Source organism: Syngnathus typhle, linkage group LG22 (genome assembly GCF_033458585.1).
Source record: "Syngnathus typhle isolate RoL2023-S1 ecotype Sweden linkage group LG22, RoL_Styp_1.0, whole genome shotgun sequence".
In the NCBI taxonomy this organism is placed as follows: domain Eukaryota; kingdom Metazoa; phylum Chordata; class Actinopteri; order Syngnathiformes; family Syngnathidae; genus Syngnathus; species Syngnathus typhle.
In genome coordinates this window covers 679281-700908 of record NC_083759.1, presented here as the reverse complement: position 1 = coordinate 700908, position 21628 = coordinate 679281, and the positions used below count along the sequence as shown (strand labels likewise).

The 21628-nt window shown below is 51.5% G+C and overlaps 4 protein-coding genes across 12 annotated transcripts; 1 reads left to right on the top strand and 3 right to left on the bottom strand.

The window, feature by feature from the left end:
- Positions 1-484: 484 nt before the first annotated feature.
- On the top strand, positions 485-2772 carry LOC133146187 (transforming growth factor beta-3 proprotein-like). Its single transcript, XM_061269593.1, has 7 exons — positions 485-1049; positions 1159-1322; positions 1536-1665; positions 1735-1839; positions 1912-2074; positions 2134-2287; positions 2359-2772. The coding sequence occupies exons 1-7, from the start codon at positions 701-703 to the stop codon at positions 2515-2517; spliced, it is 1224 nt and encodes a 407-aa protein (XP_061125577.1). The 5' UTR covers positions 485-700; the 3' UTR covers positions 2518-2772.
- A 3265-nt stretch (positions 2773-6037) lies between these two features.
- On the bottom strand, positions 6038-11822 carry flvcr2b (FLVCR choline and putative heme transporter 2b). Of its 6 annotated transcripts, XR_009711334.1 has the most exons (11): positions 10667-11815; positions 10320-10461; positions 9865-10005; positions 9273-9340; positions 8778-8881; positions 8455-8565; positions 7969-8074; positions 7771-7882; positions 7275-7330; positions 6631-6774; positions 6038-6238 (listed from the first exon to the last, which is right to left on the bottom strand). XR_009711334.1 is itself a non-coding variant. In XM_061269586.1 (10 exons), exons 1-10 carry the CDS (start codon positions 11249-11251, stop codon positions 6173-6175), a joined length of 1461 nt encoding a protein of 486 aa, XP_061125570.1. In that variant the 5' UTR covers positions 11252-11822; the 3' UTR covers positions 6038-6172. The 6 variants fall into 6 exon arrangements, 5 of the variants coding, with proteins under 5 accessions (XP_061125570.1, XP_061125568.1, XP_061125569.1 ...); XM_061269586.1 differs by lacking the exon at positions 6631-6774 and having other exon boundaries at positions 7771-7852; positions 10667-11822; XM_061269584.1 differs by lacking the exon at positions 6631-6774 and having other exon boundaries at positions 10667-11818.
- Positions 11823-12000: 178 nt separating this feature from the next.
- batf (basic leucine zipper transcription factor, ATF-like) lies at positions 12001-15735 on the bottom strand. The gene is made up of 4 exons (XM_061269613.1): positions 15596-15735; positions 14439-14711; positions 13787-13891; positions 12001-12529 (listed from the first exon to the last, which is right to left on the bottom strand). The coding sequence occupies exons 2-4, from the start codon at positions 14499-14501 to the stop codon at positions 12317-12319; spliced, it is 381 nt and encodes a 126-aa protein (XP_061125597.1). The 5' UTR covers positions 14502-14711; positions 15596-15735; the 3' UTR covers positions 12001-12316.
- An 81-nt stretch (positions 15736-15816) lies between these two features.
- Positions 15817-20223, bottom strand: zc3h14 (zinc finger CCCH-type containing 14). 4 transcript variants are annotated; one of them, XM_061269565.1, is made up of 17 exons: positions 20072-20223; positions 19786-19828; positions 19338-19452; positions 19221-19261; positions 19007-19145; positions 18609-18918; positions 18372-18565; positions 18196-18296; positions 17977-18123; positions 17829-17903; positions 17612-17744; positions 17341-17537; positions 17128-17266; positions 16913-17058; positions 16753-16835; positions 16564-16670; positions 15817-16344 (listed from the first exon to the last, which is right to left on the bottom strand). In XM_061269565.1, exons 1-17 carry the CDS (start codon positions 20105-20107, stop codon positions 16341-16343), a joined length of 2010 nt encoding a protein of 669 aa, XP_061125549.1. In that variant the 5' UTR covers positions 20108-20223; the 3' UTR covers positions 15817-16340. The 4 variants fall into 4 exon arrangements, with proteins under 4 accessions (XP_061125549.1, XP_061125550.1, XP_061125551.1 ...); XM_061269566.1 differs by having other exon boundaries at positions 18372-18544; XM_061269567.1 differs by having other exon boundaries at positions 18372-18541.
- Between the last annotated feature and the right edge of the window lie 1405 nt (positions 20224-21628).

Below are 21628 nucleotides of genomic sequence, written 5' to 3'. Positions count from 1 at the left end.
TGTGACTCACACAGTAGTGAAGTCACCACCGGCGGGGGAAGCACTAAACATGAACTTTCACCGTCTGGGATGACGTCTCGGAATCCCCAGACGCCAGCTGGGACTACTACGCCGTCCGTCCGTCCACGTGTTTGATTGATTGGACACGTAAACTCAACCCAAAGCTGCCAACAGAAAAATGCACCTGGCTAATCAAGTCCTAAAAGTCAATCCAATTACATTTGTATTCTTTCATTTCAATGTGTCCTGAGGACACATCATGCTGTGCTTCATAAAAGCAAGGAGGAAAAAAAAGAAAAGCAATTTCCCTAGTCGGCCACAAGGTGGCGCCTGAGGCAGCTTTTCCAGGGAAACCATGCTAATAGTGCCCTAAGAATAACAAGAGAGTGACTAAAGGCCTCCAAATAGAAAAGCAAGTTTTTCTCACGTGTCTGAGTCACGTCGGTGGGGGCGCCGGTGCGGGGGTGGCCGGGCCCCTCCTCCACCGTCACGCCGCCGCGCCGTTCGTGCGGGCTGCAATAAAAAGCCCAAATTTCATCTCCCACCATCCAAACAGACTCCGTTCTCAGCTCGTCAACTTTTGGAAACTCCATGGGTCCAAAAGGACACGGCTTGCTTTTTGGCCGAGGAATTCTTTAGAGGGCTCGCCTCGGTAGGATCGGGGTCAGAACCCCCCCCCCCCCCCCGTCACCCCGGCCGGATGCACGCCTGCAGAGCTTTGCTGTGCGCCACGCTGCTGCTCCACTGCGCCTCGCTCGGTTCGCCGCTGTCCACCTGCGCGGCGGTGGACATGGACCACGTCAAGAGGAAGCGGGTGGAGGCCATCCGCGGGCAGATCCTCAGCAAGCTGCGGCTGAGCGCCCCCCCGCGTGCACAGGGGCCCACCAAGGTGCCCCAGCAGGTGCGGGCGCTCTACAACAGCACGCGCCAGCTGCTGGAGGAGCTCGGGCGGCACCGGCGCCAAATGTGCGGCGCCGACGCCACCGACGCCGAGTACTACGCCAAGGAGGTCTACAGGTTCAACGTGCTTCACGGGCCCACCGAGAGCAGTGAGTTGAAACTATAATAAAGGCTGAAAATAGTCAAGGTGGTCATTCGGGGTCGAAAGTGGCAAGACGGCCGGCTAACGTGTCCGTCCGTCCGTCCGACCCGTCGCAGACGACCTGTCCTACTGCCCGAAAGGCATCACGTCCAAGGTGTTCCGTTTCGACGTCTCGGCCATGGAAAGGAACGCCAGCGACCTGTTCAGGGCCGAGTTCCGAGCCTTGCGGGTTCCCAACGCCGGCGCCAGGCGCAACGAGCAGCGGGTTGAGCTCTACCAGGTGCGTAAAGGTATTGTTTAGCGGGAGCTGGGTTCGGTTTACTTCTCGTGTGTCCTCCGCCAAATATTTAAGATGCTAATCTAAGAAGCGGTCTGCGGTCTGCCAAGCGGATTCACGTGAGACGCGTGTCCGAGAAAATGTCATTCGCCGCTAATACCGAGCACGCTTCTCAAACGGACACTGCCTCCGTGCCACGTTGTCTGACTCTTCCAGATCGTGCGGCCCAACGAACACGTCAGGAAGCAGCGCTACATCGGCGCCAAAAAGGTGCTGACCAAAGGCGCGCCCGAATGGGTCTCCTTTGACGTGACCGACGCCGTGCGGGAGTGGCTGACCAGCAGAGGTCGGGATCACATTCACGTCAGGTCCGCCTACCGACCAGACACTGACCTTGACTTGAATTTGACGGCAGGGAGCAATCTGGGCTTGGAAATCAGCGTCCATTGCCCCTGCCACACCTTCGGCCCCAACGGCGACATCATCGACGACAACGAGATTCTGGACGTCAAGTTTAAAGGTAGCCGCCCGACCGAGCGCAGTGGTTTGAAACGTTGACGAGCCGGCCGCTCGACCCTTTTGTCCGACCGAGGTGTGGACGGCGAGGAGGAGCAGGGTCGCTTGGACCTCAGCCATCTGAAGAGGAGCAGGGACCAGAACCTGCCTCACCTCATCCTCATGATGATCCCGCCTCACCGCCTGGACTCAAAGTCGCGCAGACGCAAGCGAGCGCTGGACACCGACTACTGCTTCTCGTAAGAACCGCTGAGCGTTTGAAGCCACGACGCGTGCGTGAACGTCAATGTGTGGCCAGAAACGCCGAGGAGAGCTGCTGCGTCCGCCGGCTGCACATCGATTTCCGCCGCGACCTGGACTGGAAGTGGATCCACGAGCCCAGCGGTTACGACGCTAACTACTGCTCGGGGCCGTGCCCCTACCTGAGGAGCTCGGACACTCCCCACAGCTCGGTAAGAAAAAAAAAACCTGAGCAGAATCTTTCTGGACGTTTTAAGCACACCTGTGTTCTGCTGCGTCCAAGTTGCTGAGCCTGTACAACACTCTGAACCCGGAGGCGTCGGCTTCGCCGTGCTGCGTCCCCCAAGAACTGGAGCCCCTCACCATCCTCTACTACTCGGGACGGACCCCCAAAGTGGAGCAGCTCTCCAACATGATCGTCAAGTCTTGCAAATGTAGCTGAGGAAGCCTTTTTTGGGGGGGTGCCCGGTTCTGCAACGGATAGCGAATGGGTCAAGTTCATCTCACATCTTCATTTTGTTTGCTTTTTGGGGTAAAACGGTTTGCTTTGTTGATGATGATTGTTATGAATAAAAAAAAAAAAGAGAAAACAAGTCTTTTGGAAACTTAATAAGTGTAAAAAATCGTTCATTGTTGACATTTCAAAAATCTGGGATGATAAAATTTGAGGTGAAGTCAAAAATGTACCAATTAAATCTTGCTCAACAATACAAAGTCATTTCCAGAATGAAAACAAAAGTTCATTTTTGAGCCGCCGTACAATTGTCCTTCCCCGTCAGCGGCGATGAGAGATGAACTTTGACGCAGAGACAAAAGAGCCCACCGAGTCAACAAGCGGCGCCTCAAATGCGGCAGCGGCCCAGGGCAGATTGGCCGCGACAAACGCCAAAGGAGTCCAAAGTGCCAAGTCAGCATTTAGAATGGGAAATTTATATGGTCAAGAATGTGGAGCGACGCAATTTGAGGGTCTGAAAGATGAGCAAGTTCAAATTTCATGTCTTTCAACAATGGCTAAGGGGCAGCTAACGCTAACTCAGCAAAAATCTCAAGCTGCTCTGCCTCTCCTGAAGTTTTCTTTTTTCCAATTGGACGTCCTGCTGATGAATGGAAACAATCAACGGCACGACACGTTAAGCAGCAAAACACCGCGGACGGCCGGCCGGCCGGCCCGCTACTCCCTGAACGCATTAACAGATGCCCGAGCGAGGAATTTTGGAGTCATAAAATCATCAGGTCACATCGCAGCGGTCAAGAGTTGTGCAAGAGTACGATGGGAAGCCTCCCACGCGTTACGCAAAATATGTCAACAAATCGAGCTCATTGAGCCCCACAGCTAAACAAATGAAGGTCTGAAATTTGGCCATAATAGAGATCCATTTCACCAGAACTGTGCGTAAAAACCACAACTGCGGTCAGGAGAGGAAGGAGCCAAGTTTGCATTGAGTTGGCATGACAGAAAAGAGGAGTGGGCCTGAAAAAGATGGAAAATTGAAATTTTTTCAGAATCAAGTCGACTCGAAATGGGCTTCATGTTCACTCGCAGCAGATGTGTTCAGGTATGTTGTCGGTTAGCTTTGTACGCTAAAGCCATTAGCCATTGCGGCCACGGCGGCAAGTATATCAACAGATGAGAACACATTTGGAAGAGAGAGCTGGAACGGCTTTCCATCCTATTTATGGAAATAAGCGGCTCCTAAAAATGTGATTCACGCGCCGGCTCGGGAGCCCACGTCCCAACGCACGGGAGGCCGACCGCTTCCTCCCCGATACGACGACTCGGATTACAATCAAAAAGCAACAATCGACAGACTGGCCTACATATGAAAAACATCACAAGCAGTACAGAAAAAGTTCTTGAGACTACGGCTGGACAGTCTTGGAGGCACATTGTACGTGTGACAATAAAGATCTATTCTATTCTATTCTAAAAACACAACAACTTCTTTTCTTTTGATTCAACTCTCAGAACTAAATTCTGGACAGAGCTGGAAAAAGCTCATTTGTTGTATTTGCGCAAAGCCGCCGGGCTCGGAATGCGCCGACGTGCCAAGCGCGGGCAGAAGACAAGCGTGCGAGGATTAGCAGTCAACACTTGCGGGAAGGGAAAGAGCACCATTTTGTGCATGACGGGAGACGGCGGCAATCACAACGACAAGATCTTTGGACGGCTAAAGACAACACGCAAAATGGCCGGCCTTTTTTTTCCCAAGATGACCCGCAAAAGGGCCCACTTCAAACGAGTCGGGATCCCGTCGCCAATGGTCCACGCAGGAACGAAGCTGCCCAGCTCAGCACATTTGCGCTCCCCGGGCAACTTCAAAGCAGAAAGGCAGGCCGCCATGACGACGCTGCGTCGAACGAGAAGCCATCGGAGCGGAAGAAGCCTTCATTTCCGCGCAAAGCCCGTTTGACAATATTAGCTTTAGCGTTTGACGTCACGGTGGCGCCGTGAAAAGGAAATCAAACGGCTGAGTTCATCTCGGAAGCTAGCGGCGACCGCAAAAGGATCCGTTTCCCGCTTTTGGGAGATTGTAAAACGCCACTTGAGTGGATCCTTTGAATGATGAAGAGCGTGGGGAACGCGCAAGGAGGCTAACGGCGGTTAGCATTTCCTCCGTCTTGTGATTCGAGCGCCCACGCGTCCCCGAGTGGCTCTTGAAAAATATTTTGCGAGGCTACGGGAAAACCCCACAAAGGCCATTTCAGCAAAAAGGGAAGCTGTTGCATCATTTTAAGCAACAAAAGGCTAACGGCCGGCCCGGCTTTTGGAATAACAAGTCGGTCGTGCTCTTTGTCTTCCAAAACGTGGTCAAGTCACACGGAAGGCTTTCCAAAATGGCTGCCCAAAACGTTGACAAGGCCTCGATCGACCAGATAAGTGCTATGGATCGGCAAACATTTCGGTCAATACTGCATCCGAGTATGCCACGTGGGCATCGTTGCATTTGTGTCACGGACGAGTTCCATTAAAGCTTTGAGGCGGTGCCAAAGCTGAGTGCTCGAGTGACTATTTGGAGGCCCGGAAAAAGAAAGGTTCCCGCACATTTTCCAATCAGGAAATTCTCAGAAATATCAAATTCATTTGAAAAACATCAGATACATCTCTTTTTTTTTCCCCCTTTTTCTTGCAACTGCCATTGTGAACGTTTGGCGACATCGGGGCTCGCGTCGAATTTGACTGAGGCGGAACACAAAGTGCGTTTCACGCGTCATCGGGTAGCGCCGCGGGGGTTGGGGCTGCAAACACCCCACCTCGGAAATTGCGGTGAAAGCGGCCAGTCACGCGGCGCTCCAATTAGCGCTACACGGCCACTGGTTACAGCGTGTCGCCGCAACACAAACACAGCAGGAGCCACTTTGGTTGCCATGTGAACAATAAAGTGGCGCAAAGAAGGCCTCCGCTTGACTCATAAAGGCCTCGTTTCATGGCCGGGCCGGGCGTGAGTGAAAAGTGCTCTTTGACCATTATGGGCAGAAAAGAGTGCGACTCACAACTCACAACTATATTTTCTTTCATTCAAAAAATGTATATCATGTCAAAGTCTTCATACAGCAATGAATTCATCAGAAAGGACAAATTGCCTGAGTCTTAGTTATAACTACACTTTTTGTTTTTTATAACAATGTACAATAGACGAAGCCAATCAATGAATTGAAAGGAAAGCTCGTTGCATTGAAATGAGCGTCTGAGCATGGTGCAACAGCACCACATGGCGGGGGAAAGGGAAACTACAATAACGTGATGTGGAGGGGGCATCTTAAAAAGTAAACATGAGTGTTGTACAAAACATACGTACATACCGAGTATAAATCCTCAGCGGTCATTTGTGTCGCATTAATCTTGTTGACTAGCAAGAACGAGACGGGTTAAAAACATTTTCCATGAAGTCAGATATACAGTTGTGGTTACAAAATCCCCATTTTCCATACTGATAGCGGTAAATGTGTCAAGGTACAAGTCATTGACGATTGTCAGAAGGATTTAATATCAAAGCATGGCAATCAAGTTAGGTCAATCTAAATTGAACATTAATCGTAAAAAATAAAGATTACAATTGTACATATCGCGCTGTTAATTGTGCAGTTTTGTGCTTTTTTTAAAACTTTTCTTCTTGGAGGACAAGGTTTGTGGACATGCCTCCTCTCAGCCTGTCACATGGTCCCTGCAGGTGGAAACAGTACACACGCCAACTTAGAACCTAGTGGCTAGTTTTCCTTCCTTATTTAAGTGATGAGCGTTATTTTTCATCACGTTTGTAAATGAGTGCAAAACTAAGTTGTGCCGAAATTAGAGGCATTAGATTAGAACGTTTCAAATGCATTTCCCATTCAAGTAGCAGTGCGTCCATCACTTTGCCCATGAGAGAATCTCGTCCTCTGTCTCCCTCTTGTGGAGAAAAGAGGCAGCACGGGGGGAAACCGCCAGTGAACGAACGACACTTGACTTGCAAATGACGTCATCACTTGAATGAAGCTCAGGTCAGCACTGCGGCTTAAGAGGCGAAAAAGAAGCGGCAACTGGGAAGCAGATGGATTGGCGTGGTGTGATCATTACCTTAGCGCGCCTGTGGAGGGCGCTATGATTTGATGAGATTTTTGGGGGGTTTGTTTAAGGAACGCTTTATAGTGAAGGCGGCGTCTGCGCTGTGGAGATTTAGGACGTGGCGCCGTAGTCCGGTCCCGACGTCATGGCCTCCGCCTAAAATCACAGCCGCCCGTCACTAGGCGTTCGCTCGCCGCCGCCAATTTGTTCGATTGAAATCACGACAAGCGAGACACATTGTTAAGATGGCGCGCCGAAGCTCTGTTAAATGAAATGAGTGGGGGGATTTCACGTGATGGCGGCACAAGACATCAAGACATTTTGATTAGATGCAAAGATTTGTTGTCGGTTCGGGAAAAAAAGGTCATTGCAAGCGCTTGAGTCAAAATGAGTAGGGTTAATAAGTTGCCATCTGTTAGTAGTCATGTCCCAAATCATGATTGGATCATTTCAACGCGTCAATTTCCCAACTCTTGGAAGCAAGCCGACGGACAAAAGCCACATGCGAGGAGCAACACGGACAAATGCGGAGAACAACCACAATGCATGACGCAATCATTTGAGGGAAGGAAGCCCGCCCGCGGTGGGTGGGTGGGTGGCGCACACAAACACCAGACGTCAACAAGAAGACGATCCGATCCGCCTTTCGCACTTACTTCCGCTTTGGCCAACTGGTTGGCTTTTTGCCGCCGCAGATCCGACTTGATGAAGCCTGCCGATCATTTAAGGTGGACTTTAGTGGGAATGATGGAGACTGATGGTTCACCCCCGCCGACAACAAGGCACTCGCAAGCAGCTAGCTAGCTAGCTAGCGCGCAAAGTGCAAGATGCATTTGCAAACGATACGATTTCCGAGCAGGAATCCATTTTCCAAGTCATTGACTTCAAAGGTTGAAAAGGTGGCGCAAGTCAAGTGGATACAGTTGAATATGTCAAGAGCAATTTCAAGTCTTTCCCAAGAAAACAACGATGCATAAGTTGCAAATGATTAACCCCAATTGACACTCGACAGCAAACGGAAACCTTTGAGACGTGATGGTGCACAGTCAAATGTCATTTTGCGTCAAAATAAACATTTCTCAGTGGGGGAGAAAAAAAAAAAACCTGGAGCAGTCTTTCCGTGACGCAAGATGGAAGAAAAATCTTTCCTACCTGTCATGACGGTGCCCAGCAGGAGGAAGACGCACAGGAAGATGTTTCCCGGCAGCGTGCCAAATGTGTCGATGATTTTGCCCTGGCAGATGGTGAAGATGATGCCAAAAACCTGCAATCAATAACAAAATCAAATCCTGAGCAAAGACAAAAAGGCCATTTTTGCTTCCGGCCCAGATCCAACGGATCTGCTCATACCTGCGCAGAGCAGTTGAGGAGCCCGGAGGAGGTTCCCTCCGATTCGGGATAGGTCAGCTCCACGGCAAACTCGAAGCCCAGCGGCAGGTAGCCGGTCATGAAGAAGCTGAAAGGCACCATTTTACAGAAACGTAAACAAAGACACGTTTTCTTTCTTTTTCTCCCGTCAAGCGTGTGGGAATAAAGTTCAATTCCTTCCAAGAATGTGCCGCCTTTTTTTAATCGCGTGAAAAAGGCGATAAGCTTATCGGGGGAAATTCCGCAAATTCCAGCTGGCACCAAAACACGAGCACGCATTTGCCACAACTGGGTTGTACGACCACCCCTCACCTACATTTTTTTGTTTCGGAAGACACACGAGCGCCGGTCGGCAATTTTCCCTATTCGGCAAGAGTGTAACAAAGGTCAGGGGTGAGTGGCGACTCTGTGCCTTTCAATGTTGCTAACGTTGCCGCTGCCCACAAATGATGACTTTTAAGACGGTACCCGAGAACTCCGGCAGTGACGAAGACCACCCAGAGGTGGCCCAGGCTGAGCGTGGCGGCGTAGACCATCATCCCCACCAGAGACATCAAGTAAACAGCCAGGGTGGTCTGCCTGCAAAAGAGCACAAGACACGCCTTTTGGGTGACCCCCCTCCGTCCAAAAAAGTGGAACGCTCCGGTCCGGTCGGCGTCTTTCATCACACAATGGCAAGTGCAGGACAATAGCGGGGGAACAAACAACAAGAGGGGTGCCGCAACGGGGGAGCAACTTGAAAGCGACACCTGCATAAACACACTAAAAAAAAAAAAATGCTGGCCACTCACTTGTAGGTTTTAGTGCGGTCCAACCACAGGCCGCAGATGAGGGAGCCCACCATGCCGGCGATGACGATGGTCAGGCCGATCCGGCCCGCGTTGACCTCTTCGCCCTGCGAGCAACGTGGCAAAGTTGACACAACACAGCGGAATGTGCTTTTTTTTATTGGATGGCTTCCCATCTTGTCGGACCGAGCTTCTGCTTCCTTCATTGACCGTGCAAATAGATGAAGGTAAGCCAAAGCGAAGGCCGCTTGCACGTGTTTGCCAGCAGGAAATGAGGAAGCCAGGCTCGGGTGCCATTTCACCGGAAACGAATATTGAACGGCGTCTTCCAATATTGACCGGAGTCATCGTGCGATAAGAGTTTATGACGCCGCGTGTCTCCTCCCAATGATGACACGTTCGTTTCAAATGTGGAGCCTTCCTCGCTTTTGAGCTGAGGGGAGGCAAATGCCATTCACTTTGCTTTTCAGGCCAGCGACTGGACTGGACCGGACTCACCGGGTAGTGCTCGATGATCATGCGGTTCAGCAAGGTGCCGACGGCATAGAAACAGCCCACGTTCAAGCCTGCAACGCAGAAAAGAACGTTTTGGGGGCGGGCCTTCTTAATCTTACACAGATGCTCAAGCTTTTATGGAACTAACAAACAAACGGGAATGAGAAGCAGGCAGTCCTTGAGAATGTTTTTCTTGCCCCCCCCCTCGCAAAAAGGGAAAAATACAGCTGTTCTATTTCAGGAATTGAACAATGGCCTGCATTGATCTGTTTTTACTCCAACCAAAGAAATTGAAAATGGCAGTGAACCTCGCTTGTCGGGCAGGAAAGTGTGTGTGTTTTAATAATAGTGACAGGAAAGGTGTCAAATTCAAGTTCAAGTTCAAGCCCAGCGAAAGGTTGTGCCGCCGCGGGGCGCCAACGCAGCCGCTCATAAAAGCTTGAGCTTTGCTTAATCATTGCCAGAATGTCAACAAACTTTGGACCCCTCCAATGCCAATATGCCCTTCATCCTTCTGACAGATAAATCCTTTTTTATGAGATTGGCAGATAAGATCAAAATCGGGGATGCCGTCAGCCGAGGGGAGCGTCGGTACCGTAGGTGATGATGAGGAGGATGAAGGGCTTGTTGCGCAGCAGCCGACGAATGGAGGCGCTGTAGGAGTACTGCTCGGGCGGGATGCTTCGGGCCGTGGCCTGAGCCTGCGTCGGGGGCAGCTTGGGCTGCTCTTGGAAGACTTGTTAGAAAGAAAAAAAAAGAAAGAATAATCAATACTGTCATTATGAAACAGGGAGGAACACAAAAAAAAACAACAGGACTGGAATGAATGTTCTGTTAGTGATTAAGCGAGTGACAAACAACAGCTAAACATGAATGGGTGAGAATGGGGCAAGAATGGTGCCACTGTGGCCTCCCTCCGCCACAAGGATCCGTTTGTGCGGCTGAATGCCAACGAGCATTGCGCCCACTTTTGCTGCAGCCGCTCCCACGTGACGCCTTTCTTCCCATCTGCAAAAAAGAAATCATGTATGTTTCGTGAGGTCAAGTTACCGACGACGACGAGGATGAAGAGGAAGGTGGCCACCCCGGCGGTGATGTAGAACATGATGCTGATGTGGTGGGCCAGCTCGTCCACGTTGTCCACATTTGGGACCAGGATGGGCGGCACCAGGAACCCGATGGCGATGCCCAGCTGAAATGGTTTTCGAAAAAAGCTTTCATTTTCTTTCCCCTCCTGGAATTCAATTCATTTTTCCCGGTACCGACGGTTTACGATCGCCACCGAAAGGCGGCCCGGTACTACTTTGACCTCAATGGACTCATTTCAACATAGTTCCTGGGCTTCAGGATGCCACAGAGGGAGCTTAAACAGCAACTAGGTGAGTCCGGTCTCTCACCTGGTTCCCAAAGACGCCGATGGAGCAGGCGGTGGACACCTCGTCGGATCCGAACCAGACGGACGCGATCCTGGACGGCATGCCCAGGATGAAGACTTGCGCCAAGGAGCAGCAGAACTGACCCACGAAGGTGACGGCAAACAGGTGGGGCTGGACGCTGCCCACCTTGAACCAGGTCCCGGCGCAGTTGAGCGCCGTGGCGGCCAGGGCCACCACCCGCAGCCCTTTTTTGTCCAGCAGCCACGTCACCGGGAAGATGAAGGGGATGTAGGTCAGCATGTAGATCATGGACATCCAGTCGATGGTGAAGGCGTCCACTTGATAGAACTTCATGAAGATGTTGCTGATGATGCCGTACTGGATCCACTGGTACGAGTTGCACAGCGAGTAGGAGCTGAAGAGGAACACCATGACCCAGCGGCGCTTGTACAAGCGCGTCTCCCAAACTCTGTCCGCCGAGGTGGGCTCGTTCGAAGCGCTGAGGCGCACGAGAATCTCCGGGGATTCCCCCGACTCCAGCTTGGCGTCTTTGTCCGAGTCATGCCGCTCCTCGCCGGGCTTCTTCTCCTCTGGTTCCCCGTTCATGGCGAGCCCGTCGGTGTGTGCCGTTGACTACGCGCAAAACCACGCATAGGACGTTTCAATGAAGAAGAAAATAATCCAAAGTAACCGAATGAATTAGAAGCAACTTTTAAAGTCGAGCCCAAGTTCCAGATGAATGGAGGACGTCGTCGTTGGCTTGTAGCGGGTCCCAGTCACCAAAATAACCGCGCCGGTTTCGATTCGAGAGTCACTCGAATGGTGGCGGCGGCATTCAGTATGACCCCCCCCTACCCGCTGAAAGACTACCGCCTCTTTCTTGGCTCTTCCTTCCTCGAATGTAGACACGTGGAACCAGCCTGACACCGTCCACGCGCGAACCCACCAACCAACTCGGACCTGAACCACTTGTGCGGGAGGTGTTACTCAAACTAGCCCGAGACAAGTCACGAGTGGTCCGCGAAAAGAGAAGCACGTGCGACATCTTACAGTCGTTTCAAAGACATCCGGGTAATTGACGTTGACGCGTGCTGACCGGAAGTAAGAAAAAGTAAACGGTAACTAAAGTCAAATAAAAAAAAAGAGAGAGTGGGGGCATTGAATAGGTCAGCCCCGTCAGCCCCCCACCTAGAGGCTTCCCCGCGAACTGCACCTTTTTCAAAAATTCACATTGACACACAAGGAAGGACAAAAGTAGGTATTCTATTTTAGAAATAAAGAGGAAGGCAATAAGGGAAGGAATTAAAGATAGAAAAAAGGGACAGGTAGAATGTAGAAAGATTGGGGGGACAGAATGCAATTCAACATTTAATAAATATCTCAGCTTGTCAAACTTTGGCTCGACTTTACATTCGCTTTGTCCAACAATCAAATGAGTCGAAAAAAAAAAAATCTCCTGAGCTTTTGAGGTCCACGTCAACACAGCAGGGAAAATTAAAACAATGTAACAGGTTTCATGACAAAAAAAAAAAGAAGCAATTTACAAATGAATCCACAGTGTAAACAAAAAGTATTTGGTGGGTCGTCAGAGGCGGCGTACAATCAGAGTACACAAAATTCGGTACACGTGCCAACCGAATAAAGAGTTCTGGAGACGTGATCGGATCCACGTCAGTGCTGGTAGTGCGGCACGGCGACGTGCTGGTGGTAGGCGGCGTGATGCTGGTGGCGAGGCGGGTACGGAAGGCCCGGCGCGGTCGGGCTGAGGCCCGCGCACTGCGGCTCGTGACTGCTCAGCACCGACGACAGGTACTTGGCCTCCTCCGTCAGCTGCTTGACTTCCTTCCTCAGCGCCGCGTTCTCTTTCTCCAGACTCTCGCTCTCCTGGGGGAATATATATGTATATATTTTCCGTAACAAGCACGTGTTTAAGTTTCGTGTTGGGAGCCAACTGGCAATTTTGTAATTCTTTGGTTCCCTCCCTAAGTGTTTCCAACACATTTTGCAACACCGCACGCATGTCAAGTTACGGGTAGAGCACTTATCCACACACACACACACACTTCCCGTTATCAGTGAAGAAGCAACACCTCTGACCACAATAACTGTCCTGATAAGAAAAAGAGCAAGTCTTTCATCGAGACACCCTATTTACAATCGTTTTACGACATGTCCTCTTTTTGCTCGATAACGCCGACCGGCGTTCCACGCCCACATGAAGTGCTGGAAGCAGCGTGACCAATTTGATCTCGTAAGCTTTTCTTTTCTTTCTTGTGTTCATGGAGCTTGTGCCGGAAGCAAAATCTGCATATTATTAAGTCACTAGCGGAATAAAAATGTCATTCAGCTGTGTGTCTGTCTGTAAATAGTGCCCTGTCAGCATGGGCCCCCCCCCTTTGTTTTTTTTGAAGCAGTCATCTGCAACCAGGACCAAAAGGTTAGAAATGTCCCAACATTTACACATTTCCCACGACGAGCGCATTTGCAAAACATCTCGAGTGACTTACTGATAAGCTTTGATCTCACGCAAGTAGAGCAAAAGTGCCCGAAGCAGGTTGCCGAGTGGGAGAGAAATCTTCCGCTGAGGTGGCGGCTCAAAAGGTCACCGCGCGAGCTGCGGGCAAACCCCCCCGGCGTGGTGCGTCACGCCACCCCCGACGGTGGGCCGACCGAGCGAGCGACCGGCCGGCTCGCCGTGTGCGCCTTTACAAGAAGGGGCTGTCGTTTGCTTTCAAATGAAAACACCGCGGCGCTGACGGGAAATGCTGTCACTGAGAGGGAAAATACATCTTCCTGTTCATCGAGGCGGCTCGTCAAGCCCTCCCCCTCGATCCTCACTTCAATATGTAAGCTGTATATATTGTTGCTGCACAAACTGAAGAAAAAAAATAAATAATAATAATAAAGATGCTAAAAGTCTACTACGATGCAATGGAGCCGAGACAACATGCTCATGGACTGAGCAGAAGTCTTCTCACTCAGTTGCAGTTTGCAAGGGAGGTGCTGGATGCTGGCCGATGCCCACACGTGCTAATTTATTCGCACAAACACGGCGAGCGGCGTCCAAGCGTGCCGCGCGACAGAAGCCGTGACACATCGCCACATGGTCAGGTAGCGTTATGTAAAGTTGCCACTTCTCACCAGGTGGAGGCTGTCGGCCTTCTGCGTCTGCCTCATTCGGCTCTTCTGCGCCGCGATGCGGTTCTTCTCCCGCCGCATCACCTTCTTCACGTCGTCCGACGAGCTCTGCGCACAGACAAGGATGCCTTGTGATTGGCATGCTAGCTAGCGGGGAAAGTTGGCCAGAGTGACTCAGAAAAATGAACCGTTACGTTGCGGGGACGCGAAACTGGGTGTGACCCGGGCCTAACTGAAAGCCCCGACCGACCGACCCCACCCATAGGTACACTTTCTTGGAAATGAAACGTACCGCCCCTCGCCATCTGTCCGGTTAGGAAGCCTCCATCCCTTTATTTCCCAAAAGCAGAAGAAATGAACACATTTTGGAAACCCAACCAGGTTCCGAAATTGTGCAACTTTAGACCCAAATCAACTTTGTTGCGGTTCCACACGTGACTTTCAACGGTAACTTCATCCACAACACGGAAAGGCCAAACTGGATGACTCTGCGCCACTTTCACCCGCCACACAAAGTGTTCCCGACAACTCGGGTGCCATTCACACGTTTGCCTTTCGTAAAGGTCAGTCGGACCGAGTCATCCTCACACGCGCAAAAATACTCGTTTAAGAAAAAACTGGCGTTTTGGGGGGGGGCAAAGCAAAGGAAGCCTACCTGCCTGCCTCCAGGTGACGGCGACCTGTAGCTTGCGTCGTTGCTGTCCGAGCCCTGAGCCATGGCAGCAGCAGCGGCGGCGGCCTCACAAGGCCTCTCTCTGGCTCCACTTCGCCTTCCGTGCTCGAGAGGGAGACAGAGTTTGCTGGCGTGCCCAACGCAATTTGCTTAGCCACTTAATGAGAGCCTTTCTTTTCTTGCCTGGTTTCTGTCACTCCTCCTCCTTTCACACGCTCTCGCTCGCTTGCTCTCTCACCGGCTCTGATGTGGTTTCTGGTAAGAGGGGGGGGGGAGAGTTGGTGAAATGGTGAAAAGTACAGAAAAGCAACACACAAAGTTCCTCCTCCGCTCTGCGTGCTGTGAAAATCATCAGAATGGCGCGCCAGCTCCGAGATGCCCCTTCCTCTTTTTTTTTTTTTTTGCTTCTGGAAGAAACGGAACGGCCAAAAGCCCGCAGCAGCGACCGGTTTCGAGTTAAGGCCTCAAGGGGACCCAAGCAGCATCCTACCTCCGGTCTTGGATATGGTTTGGTGCTACTTTCCATTCCAAAACACCATTTTATGTCTACGTTGACACTATTTTTATTTTTTTTATAAATCCCTTCAACAATGGATCATTGCTACACGACATTCGTGCGACCAAAAGAAAATCAGGAGCAAAACAGCTTTGCTTGGCAGAGAGCGCAGCCCTCCTACACACAAACATGTCCGTCCCATCATCGCAAAGATTTTTGGAGTGTTTTCCCAAGATACGCAGAAAAAAGCGGAGTACCCAAACAGTGACGCTGCGTTGATCAAATCAAATAATAATCGAAGGCAACACGGAGGGGTTGACAGTGTCGCGTCACACTGAAACCCAAGAGTGAACATTTTGAAAAGTCTCACACGGGGCGGGGAAAACCCCTTGAAAAGGGGATGCTTATAGAGAAGCACACGTGTGGAACAAGTACATCACAGAAAGTGGCTGAACACCAATCTCAATCATCATCAAGTCGCTTTCTCCTATTTGGAAATCCGAACATTTATGGCTGTAATGTGATGATGGTGACCTGAATACAATTTTGTGATTCGTTTTGGCGCCCTCTAGCGATATTATTCTTCTATTTAGGAAACACAGCTCATAGGATTCGACAGAATTATTTGGAAACGGGTTCTCACCCGAGCGAGTCAAACGTTCTCTCCTCGGTGACGTCTCGAGGCGTCCGTCCGCTTCTGCAACACAGCGAGAGACTGAGCGGCGAGTCTTTGCTGAGCTCACCTGGAAGCGTGTCGGCTGCGAGGAGAGCAGTCAGAGCATCGATGGCCTGTCAAAACATCTTGGAGAAAAAGTTGAAAGCCACATTTCTGCTTGTATTTCCACTGGAATCATGTGACGACCATTCTTAAGGCAACATTTTTAATGATTTGGGGAAGAGGAAAAAAAAAAAAAAAAACTCCAGCGCATACAACCATTTTTTCCATCAGATTCTCACCAAATGTGGCAACGCAGGCACAAACGACTCACTTGTCCTTCAAGTTGAAAACCGTGGAGAGATTTCCAAATTTCTACTTTGAATTCTTGCACATCCAAAAATGAAACGAGGTGGCAGTATCTGTCCTGCATGTGAAAATGGCATTTTAAAGAGGGTGAAGTTCAAATACACAAAAATGCTCCTTTATCCCACTCATTTATAAATTCAGGAACATCATCCACAATGTCCTTCAAAGTAAAATAACATAAGACAGCAGAGGTTGTGTTCATTGGCGTTCCCCGCCTGGGATCAATACAAAAATCTGCCAGGCAACTTGACAAAAAAAAAAGCATTTTGGGAAAAAAACAATGCAACTACCAACGACAACAACGAATGGATTTGACGGCTCGACGGGACATCGGTTGTTGGCTCAAAGTGGAGTCGAGACTTCATTAGCTGGGAGAAAGAAAAACACGAGAACATTTAGTCGAGCGTCTCGAATGCACTTGCTTGCTGTTGGGCGGAATTTCCCCATGTGGCAGGCACAAAGGGAAAAAAAAAGAAAATCTTCAATTGCCGATTCAATGTGCTAAAAATATCGACATCCAAATTGAAAAATCAGCACACATCAGGTTTCCGCCCGACAGCCACCACCTTGGACACGGAAGGAAGCACCTGCTCTGCGTCTTGGTCCACTTGAGGGCGTGTCTCGGAGGGACGGACGCGTTGGGGTGGAAGAAGGTGCAGCCGTCGCGCTTACACTGGCCGGCGAAGTGACACGGCTGCCGGGTAACAAAAAACATTTTGGGAGGTGGCTCTCTCTCTCTCTCGCTCTCTCTCTCGCAAACACAAAGCGGCTGTTACCTTGGGATGATAAAAAGCGCAGTCCATCTTCTTGCACTGTGGGAAGAAGCGGCACATGCTCACTGTTGGCGCTGGTGGCACCACTGGGGGAGGAAAAAAAAAAAAAAAGTTCACGAGGGCAACACGACATCAGGGGCGGCTCGCGGGGGTGGTGGAGCACCTGGCCTGGCGGGCGGGGCGGCGACGGTGGCGCCCCTGCGGCTAACGTGGGTGTAGGGGCAGTCGAGCTTGCTGCACCTGGCGTCATATTTGCAGTTGGGATGGATGAAGAGGCATTTGTCAGCAAATTTGCACGAGGGGAAGGTCCTGCGGAAAAGGAAAAAAAAAAAGTAGCGGCCACTTCACAGCATTGTGACGTCTCTGTTTGTGACTCACTTGCAAGTTCTGGTGGGGTGGTGGTAGGGACACTCATCTCCGCTCTTGCACACCGGCCAGAATTTGCAGCGCTCCATCACTTTCGGCCTCTTTGAAGGCGCCGAGTCGCCGTCAAACATCTCCACGTCCATCTCGTCTTCTGTCGGATGACAACGGGAAACAAAAAGGTGAATCGCCATGGTCGCGGCGTCTCACCAGGTGGTGCTGGCGTACCTAATGAAGTGTCCATTGACGGGCCCCCGTGCGGCCTTTGAAGGACGCAGACTTTGGACTTGGCGGCCCGGGCGGACTTGGAAGGCGGCCTGACGTCGTCCAGCTCCATTTCGGACTCGGCCAGGTCCCCCAGCGGGCTCGGGACGCCCTCCAGTGTCACGATGAACTTGGGGCTGGCGGAGTTTTCCTTCTCCTTGCTGGTGAACAAGACCCAATCCAATTTTCAGAAAAGGCAAAAAAAAAAGAGGCCATTGAACGTTGCCGCACACACCTAGCCTGCACGGTGCGCGGCAAAGCCGACTGGACTTTCTGCTTGCGCTCCGGCTGCCGACTGGCGCTGCCGTCCGCCGGCGGCGGACTCACGATGAAGGAGCGCGTGTCCGAGTGTTTGGCGTCGCCGCTCGCTGAGGAGAAAGCACAAGCAAAAGCAGGCAGCGTCAAACAAACTCTTGATGGTGAGGCCGACCCGATGGAAATGCAAGACCCACCGTCGTCGGGCTTGTCTGGGTCGTCGCGCTGCGCCGAATCCGACGGAGCGTGCGAAGCCGCCGATCTAGCCGCGGCTGACGGCAAACACAACGTGCAAAGATTTTTCCGCAGTGAGCGAGTGCACGTCGCGTCGCGCACGAGTCATACCCAGAGTTCTGCCGGGCTGCTTTTCGGGCACGTACGACTGCCCCCCCCCGTGCAGGTGCTGCTGCGCCAGTTGGATGGCCGCCGTCATCTCCTCCTCTCTGGCCAGGCGGGCTCGAGGCGCCACGGGAACCGTCTGTCTCAGCGGCACTGCGGGCGGCGCCACGGGAATGTAAAGGTGAAGAAGAAGAGGGGGGGTGAGGAGGGGGCGGGCGGACGTACGAGCTGGGAAGGACGTGGTCTTGTTGATGGAGTCCTGCGCCTCGGAGATGGCCTTCAGGATCAGATTCCTGTTGGCCTGCTTGGCCGGCGGGAGGGACGGCCTGAAAGCATCCAACGGGAAGAGAGGTCAAGTGGCGAGAAATATTTGTGTCCGACCGAGAGGAAAGCAGACTGACTTGCGCTCCGGTTTAGACGGAAGCAGCACCCGACTGGACGGGCCTCGGCCGCCGTAGCCGGCGTCTTCCTCCTCCTCCTCCTCCTCGTCGCTTTCCTCGTCCGAGTCGCGGTTGACTCGCACCACCGAGCTGACCGCGGGCGCCTTGCGTTTCCGCGACGACGACGACGACTCCTGAAGATGGCAGACAACACGCTGATGGACACTTATTTCATTTCCCGAAAAAGATTGACCGTACCTTGCTGTGGTCGCCTCTGGAGGTTCTGCGGCCGCTCCTGCTTTCTTGACGCCTCCCGTGCGACGATCCTTGGGCAGAGCGCGCCGCGTTGCCGAGCTTGCTGTGGCCCGGCCTGTAGAGTTCCAAGGAAGGTCGAGCGCCGCCGCCGCCGCGAGCTCCCCTGTGGGCGGCGGTCACCTCCGCGGGGTCCTCGCCGAAGTCGTCGTCCATCTCCGGCTTGATGTCGATGACCGCCTCGGACGGGAGGAGCTCCATGAGCGGCTTGACGGCCGACGTCAGGCGGGAGGAGCCCTTCTCCACGCTGCCCCTCCTGACAGGAAGTAAGAATCGCTCGGGTGAGCGGCTTTGTCGCCATGCGAGTGCCTCAAAATTGCTGTTGGAGTTTTTTTCCTCCTCACCTGCTTTCGTGGGCGTAGCCGCGTGGTTCCGATCGATCGGAGCGGGAGTTGGACTTGCAATCGTCCGTCCTGATCTCAGGGGGAGCGCCGGCGACGAGTTGCTGCTGCTGCTCCTCCTGTTCGCCAGAGGCGGCGGGCTCTGCAACGCATCGACCTCATTCAACTCTTCGGGCTCAAGCAGCAGGGAAAGCGACAAAGAGTGCGTGCGACCTACCCACGGCGACGGTTCGTAACTTCTCCAGGACGCCATGTAGCCTGAAATAAAGCAAGGGGGGAAAGCGTTAGTTCACCGCACAAGGCGCCCAAAGCGTCGTCTCTGTCGTCATCGTACCAGGCTGTGAACTTGATGGTGTTGTTTCCCAGGAAAAGCGACAGATCGTCCGCCATCTGCTGGGAGCTTTTCTTGTTGGCCACCATCACCATGATGTAGTCCGGAAGTTCGTCATCTGGAAAGACGGAAGCCAAGATCATCAACACAAATACTTTTGTCATCTTCAGCTCTAATTGATCTTCTTTTTTCCAACGGCACTCAAGACTCGGTCTTGGTGGAACATCTTCAGGTTGGTGAGATCACCATGTGACGTCACACGCGCATTTAGGATGACTACGCCGTCCACGTTTTCAAAGGCTAACCCTAACCCGACCACACTGACTCGTTTAAGCGTTGTCATACACATGGTGACTGCAATTACGTCAACGTGCTCATACATCATTGTTGACCAACGAACACGTTCGCCGGAAGCACCTCGTAAACCGAGACCTTCTGCATTACGACTTACCTATGTATGCACCGAGCTCTTGAAGCTTTCCTTTAATAGCAGCCTGCAAGGAGTAGCACAGCACAAGTATTAATAAAGCGAAGGCCAATTCTCCTTCCCTCTTCTCCCATTAAACCAAACCGTGTTGGGAAAACACAATAAAAAGATGAGCAAACAACCCGAACGCCGTGTTGCCATTTAGCTGCTCGCCAGGCAACCAATGCGACATGCTAGCCGCTTTTTAGCGAGCGCAATTATCTGCTTCTATTCGCAATTCTCACGTCAACTTATCTCGTATGCGACTCACTCTTATTTTCTTGCTTATTTCTGCCCCTATCTCCATAACTGAGCTTTCGACGGAAAGTGGACGTAGACGAGTTGCAAAGTAGTAAGCAGCTAGCTACAACAGCTAAGCAGCAGAATCGACGTCAAAGGAGAGTCACGTGATCGACGACGGAAGCCGGGATGAGCCGAATGCGCCGTCCAAACAGTCGCACGAAATAATGACGGGCTTGCTTCTTTTAAACTTGAAATTGAAGGTAAAAAAATAGAAATGATCATTTTTAATAATGATGTATTTCTTATTGTATTTTATGATGTGAAATCTGCTTAGTAATGCACGGATGCTTAGAACGCGCTTGTACTTCTCATACTAGCCACAAGATGGCAGAAAAAGCAAGGAAATACTCATTTGGGTTCATTTGATGGAATTGCTTGGTTCTGTAACCGATGATGATGATGATCTCATACACTGTCTGGTAAACAATCACCACGTTTGAGGAAGTAAAATGCATCCATAAAATGATTGCATGTGTATTGAATAACACTTGATGTCAACTGAAAGAATAATTAGCTCCCTATGCTGCGTTAATATCCATGTGAATTGGTTATGAAAGATTGTTTCCTGTTTTGGAGCATTTCACTGGCAGGCCAACAATGGAGGAAAGGATCTGGCCGGCTGTCTAGACAAACGTCTCACACCAACAAGTCTGCTCGTCTGTCTGTCTGTTTGCTTTGCTCACACACAATTGGTGCTCTCTTACAAAGAAGCTTTGGAATCGAGCGGCCATGATGTCGTTGGCCATCCTACCCACCGCGTTGGAAGACATGAAAGCAGCCAGCGAGTTAACGGGTTAAGGAAGCAGTATGCCTCTGATAACTCCATTTGGCACTTTTCACCTGTCTTGAGTAGCAATTGCCACCGACCTCTGTCAATCACCAACGTCAGTGAAGGTGCAGTAACATGTTTTTACCACTCAGCGGCAGTACAACTAACCATGAACCACAACCACCAGTGACCTTTTGACCTGATGGCCCTTAGAGGTCACATTATGGGAAACAGACAAAAAGACAACAAAAGGCTGCAGGGCCCAATTTATTCAGTCCCATGGTCACACGTACAAACCGTATCTACAAGCAGCACATGAAAAAAAACAGACTCGGCAAAGCTAAGACGACAAGTGCGCCGAGTGGAATATTGTGCAGACGAGGTGGGCTTCATCACGGCATTATGCAAATGGCTGTCAATTGAAGTGCAGATGAAAAGCTCTCACTGAGCGCATGGCAGGCTCCCCACCACACACTCACGCACGCACGCACGCACGCACTGGGTGTCAGAAGCATAAAGATCAGCTCAGAGTCTGCTGGTGTAAATCCTGCCCGACGGGACTGCTGACATAGCTGCTGCGTCCAGGGCAACGCTCGCTCGCTCGCTCGCCTCGCCTGCCCGCCTCTTTTCAGTCCACACGGCAACAAAGCGCAACGCCGTCCACCAATCAGCGGACTGCAAAGGTGACAGGCCGCAGCCAGGTCCTCCCTTGTCGCTATGGCGGCTGTTGCCTCTTATTTTCCCCTTGTTTTGGAT

What these genes read in the sequence shown, in the direction of transcription:
- flvcr2b (XM_061269584.1), bottom strand. Translation starts at nt 11,251, where the DNA reads ATGAACGGGGAACCAGAGGAGAAGAAGCCCGGCGAGGAGCGGCATGAC. An exon ending in CCTCCTCATCATCACCTACG is followed by an intron (nt 9,341 to 9,864) that starts GTACCGACGCTC and finishes TCTGCGTTGCAG; the next exon opens with GCTTGAACGTGGGCTGTTTC. An exon ending in TCCTCAACTGCTCTGCGCAG is followed by an intron (nt 7,883 to 7,968) that starts GTATGAGCAGAT and finishes TATTGATTGCAG; the next exon opens with GTTTTTGGCATCATCTTCAC.
- batf (XM_061269613.1), bottom strand. Translation starts at nt 14,501, where the DNA reads ATGGCTCAGGGCTCGGACAGCAACGACGCAAGCTACAGGTCGCCGTCA. An exon ending in CGTCACCTGGAGGCAGGCAG is followed by an intron (nt 13,892 to 14,438) that starts GTAGGCTTCCTT and finishes GTCTGTGCGCAG; the next exon opens with AGCTCGTCGGACGACGTGAA. An exon ending in AGGCCGACAGCCTCCACCTG is followed by an intron (nt 12,530 to 13,786) that starts GTGAGAAGTGGC and finishes ATATTCCCCCAG; the next exon opens with GAGAGCGAGAGTCTGGAGAA.
- zc3h14 (XM_061269565.1), bottom strand. Translation starts at nt 20,107, where the DNA reads ATGGAGATAGGGGCAGAAATAAGCAAGAAAATAAGA. An exon ending in AGAGCTCGGTGCATACATAG is followed by an intron (nt 19,453 to 19,785) that starts GTAAGTCGTAAT and finishes CCGTCTTTCCAG; the next exon opens with ATGACGAACTTCCGGACTAC. An exon ending in GCGCTTTTTATCATCCCAAG is followed by an intron (nt 16,671 to 16,752) that starts GTAACAGCCGCT and finishes GTTACCCGGCAG; the next exon opens with CCGTGTCACTTCGCCGGCCA.
- LOC133146187 (XM_061269593.1), top strand. Translation starts at nt 701, where the DNA reads ATGCACGCCTGCAGAGCTTTGCTGTGCGCCACGCTGCTGCTCCACTGC. An exon ending in TCTGGACGTCAAGTTTAAAG is followed by an intron (nt 1,840 to 1,911) that starts GTAGCCGCCCGA and finishes TGTCCGACCGAG; the next exon opens with GTGTGGACGGCGAGGAGGAG. An exon ending in GACACCGACTACTGCTTCTC is followed by an intron (nt 2,075 to 2,133) that starts GTAAGAACCGCT and finishes ATGTGTGGCCAG; the next exon opens with AAACGCCGAGGAGAGCTGCT.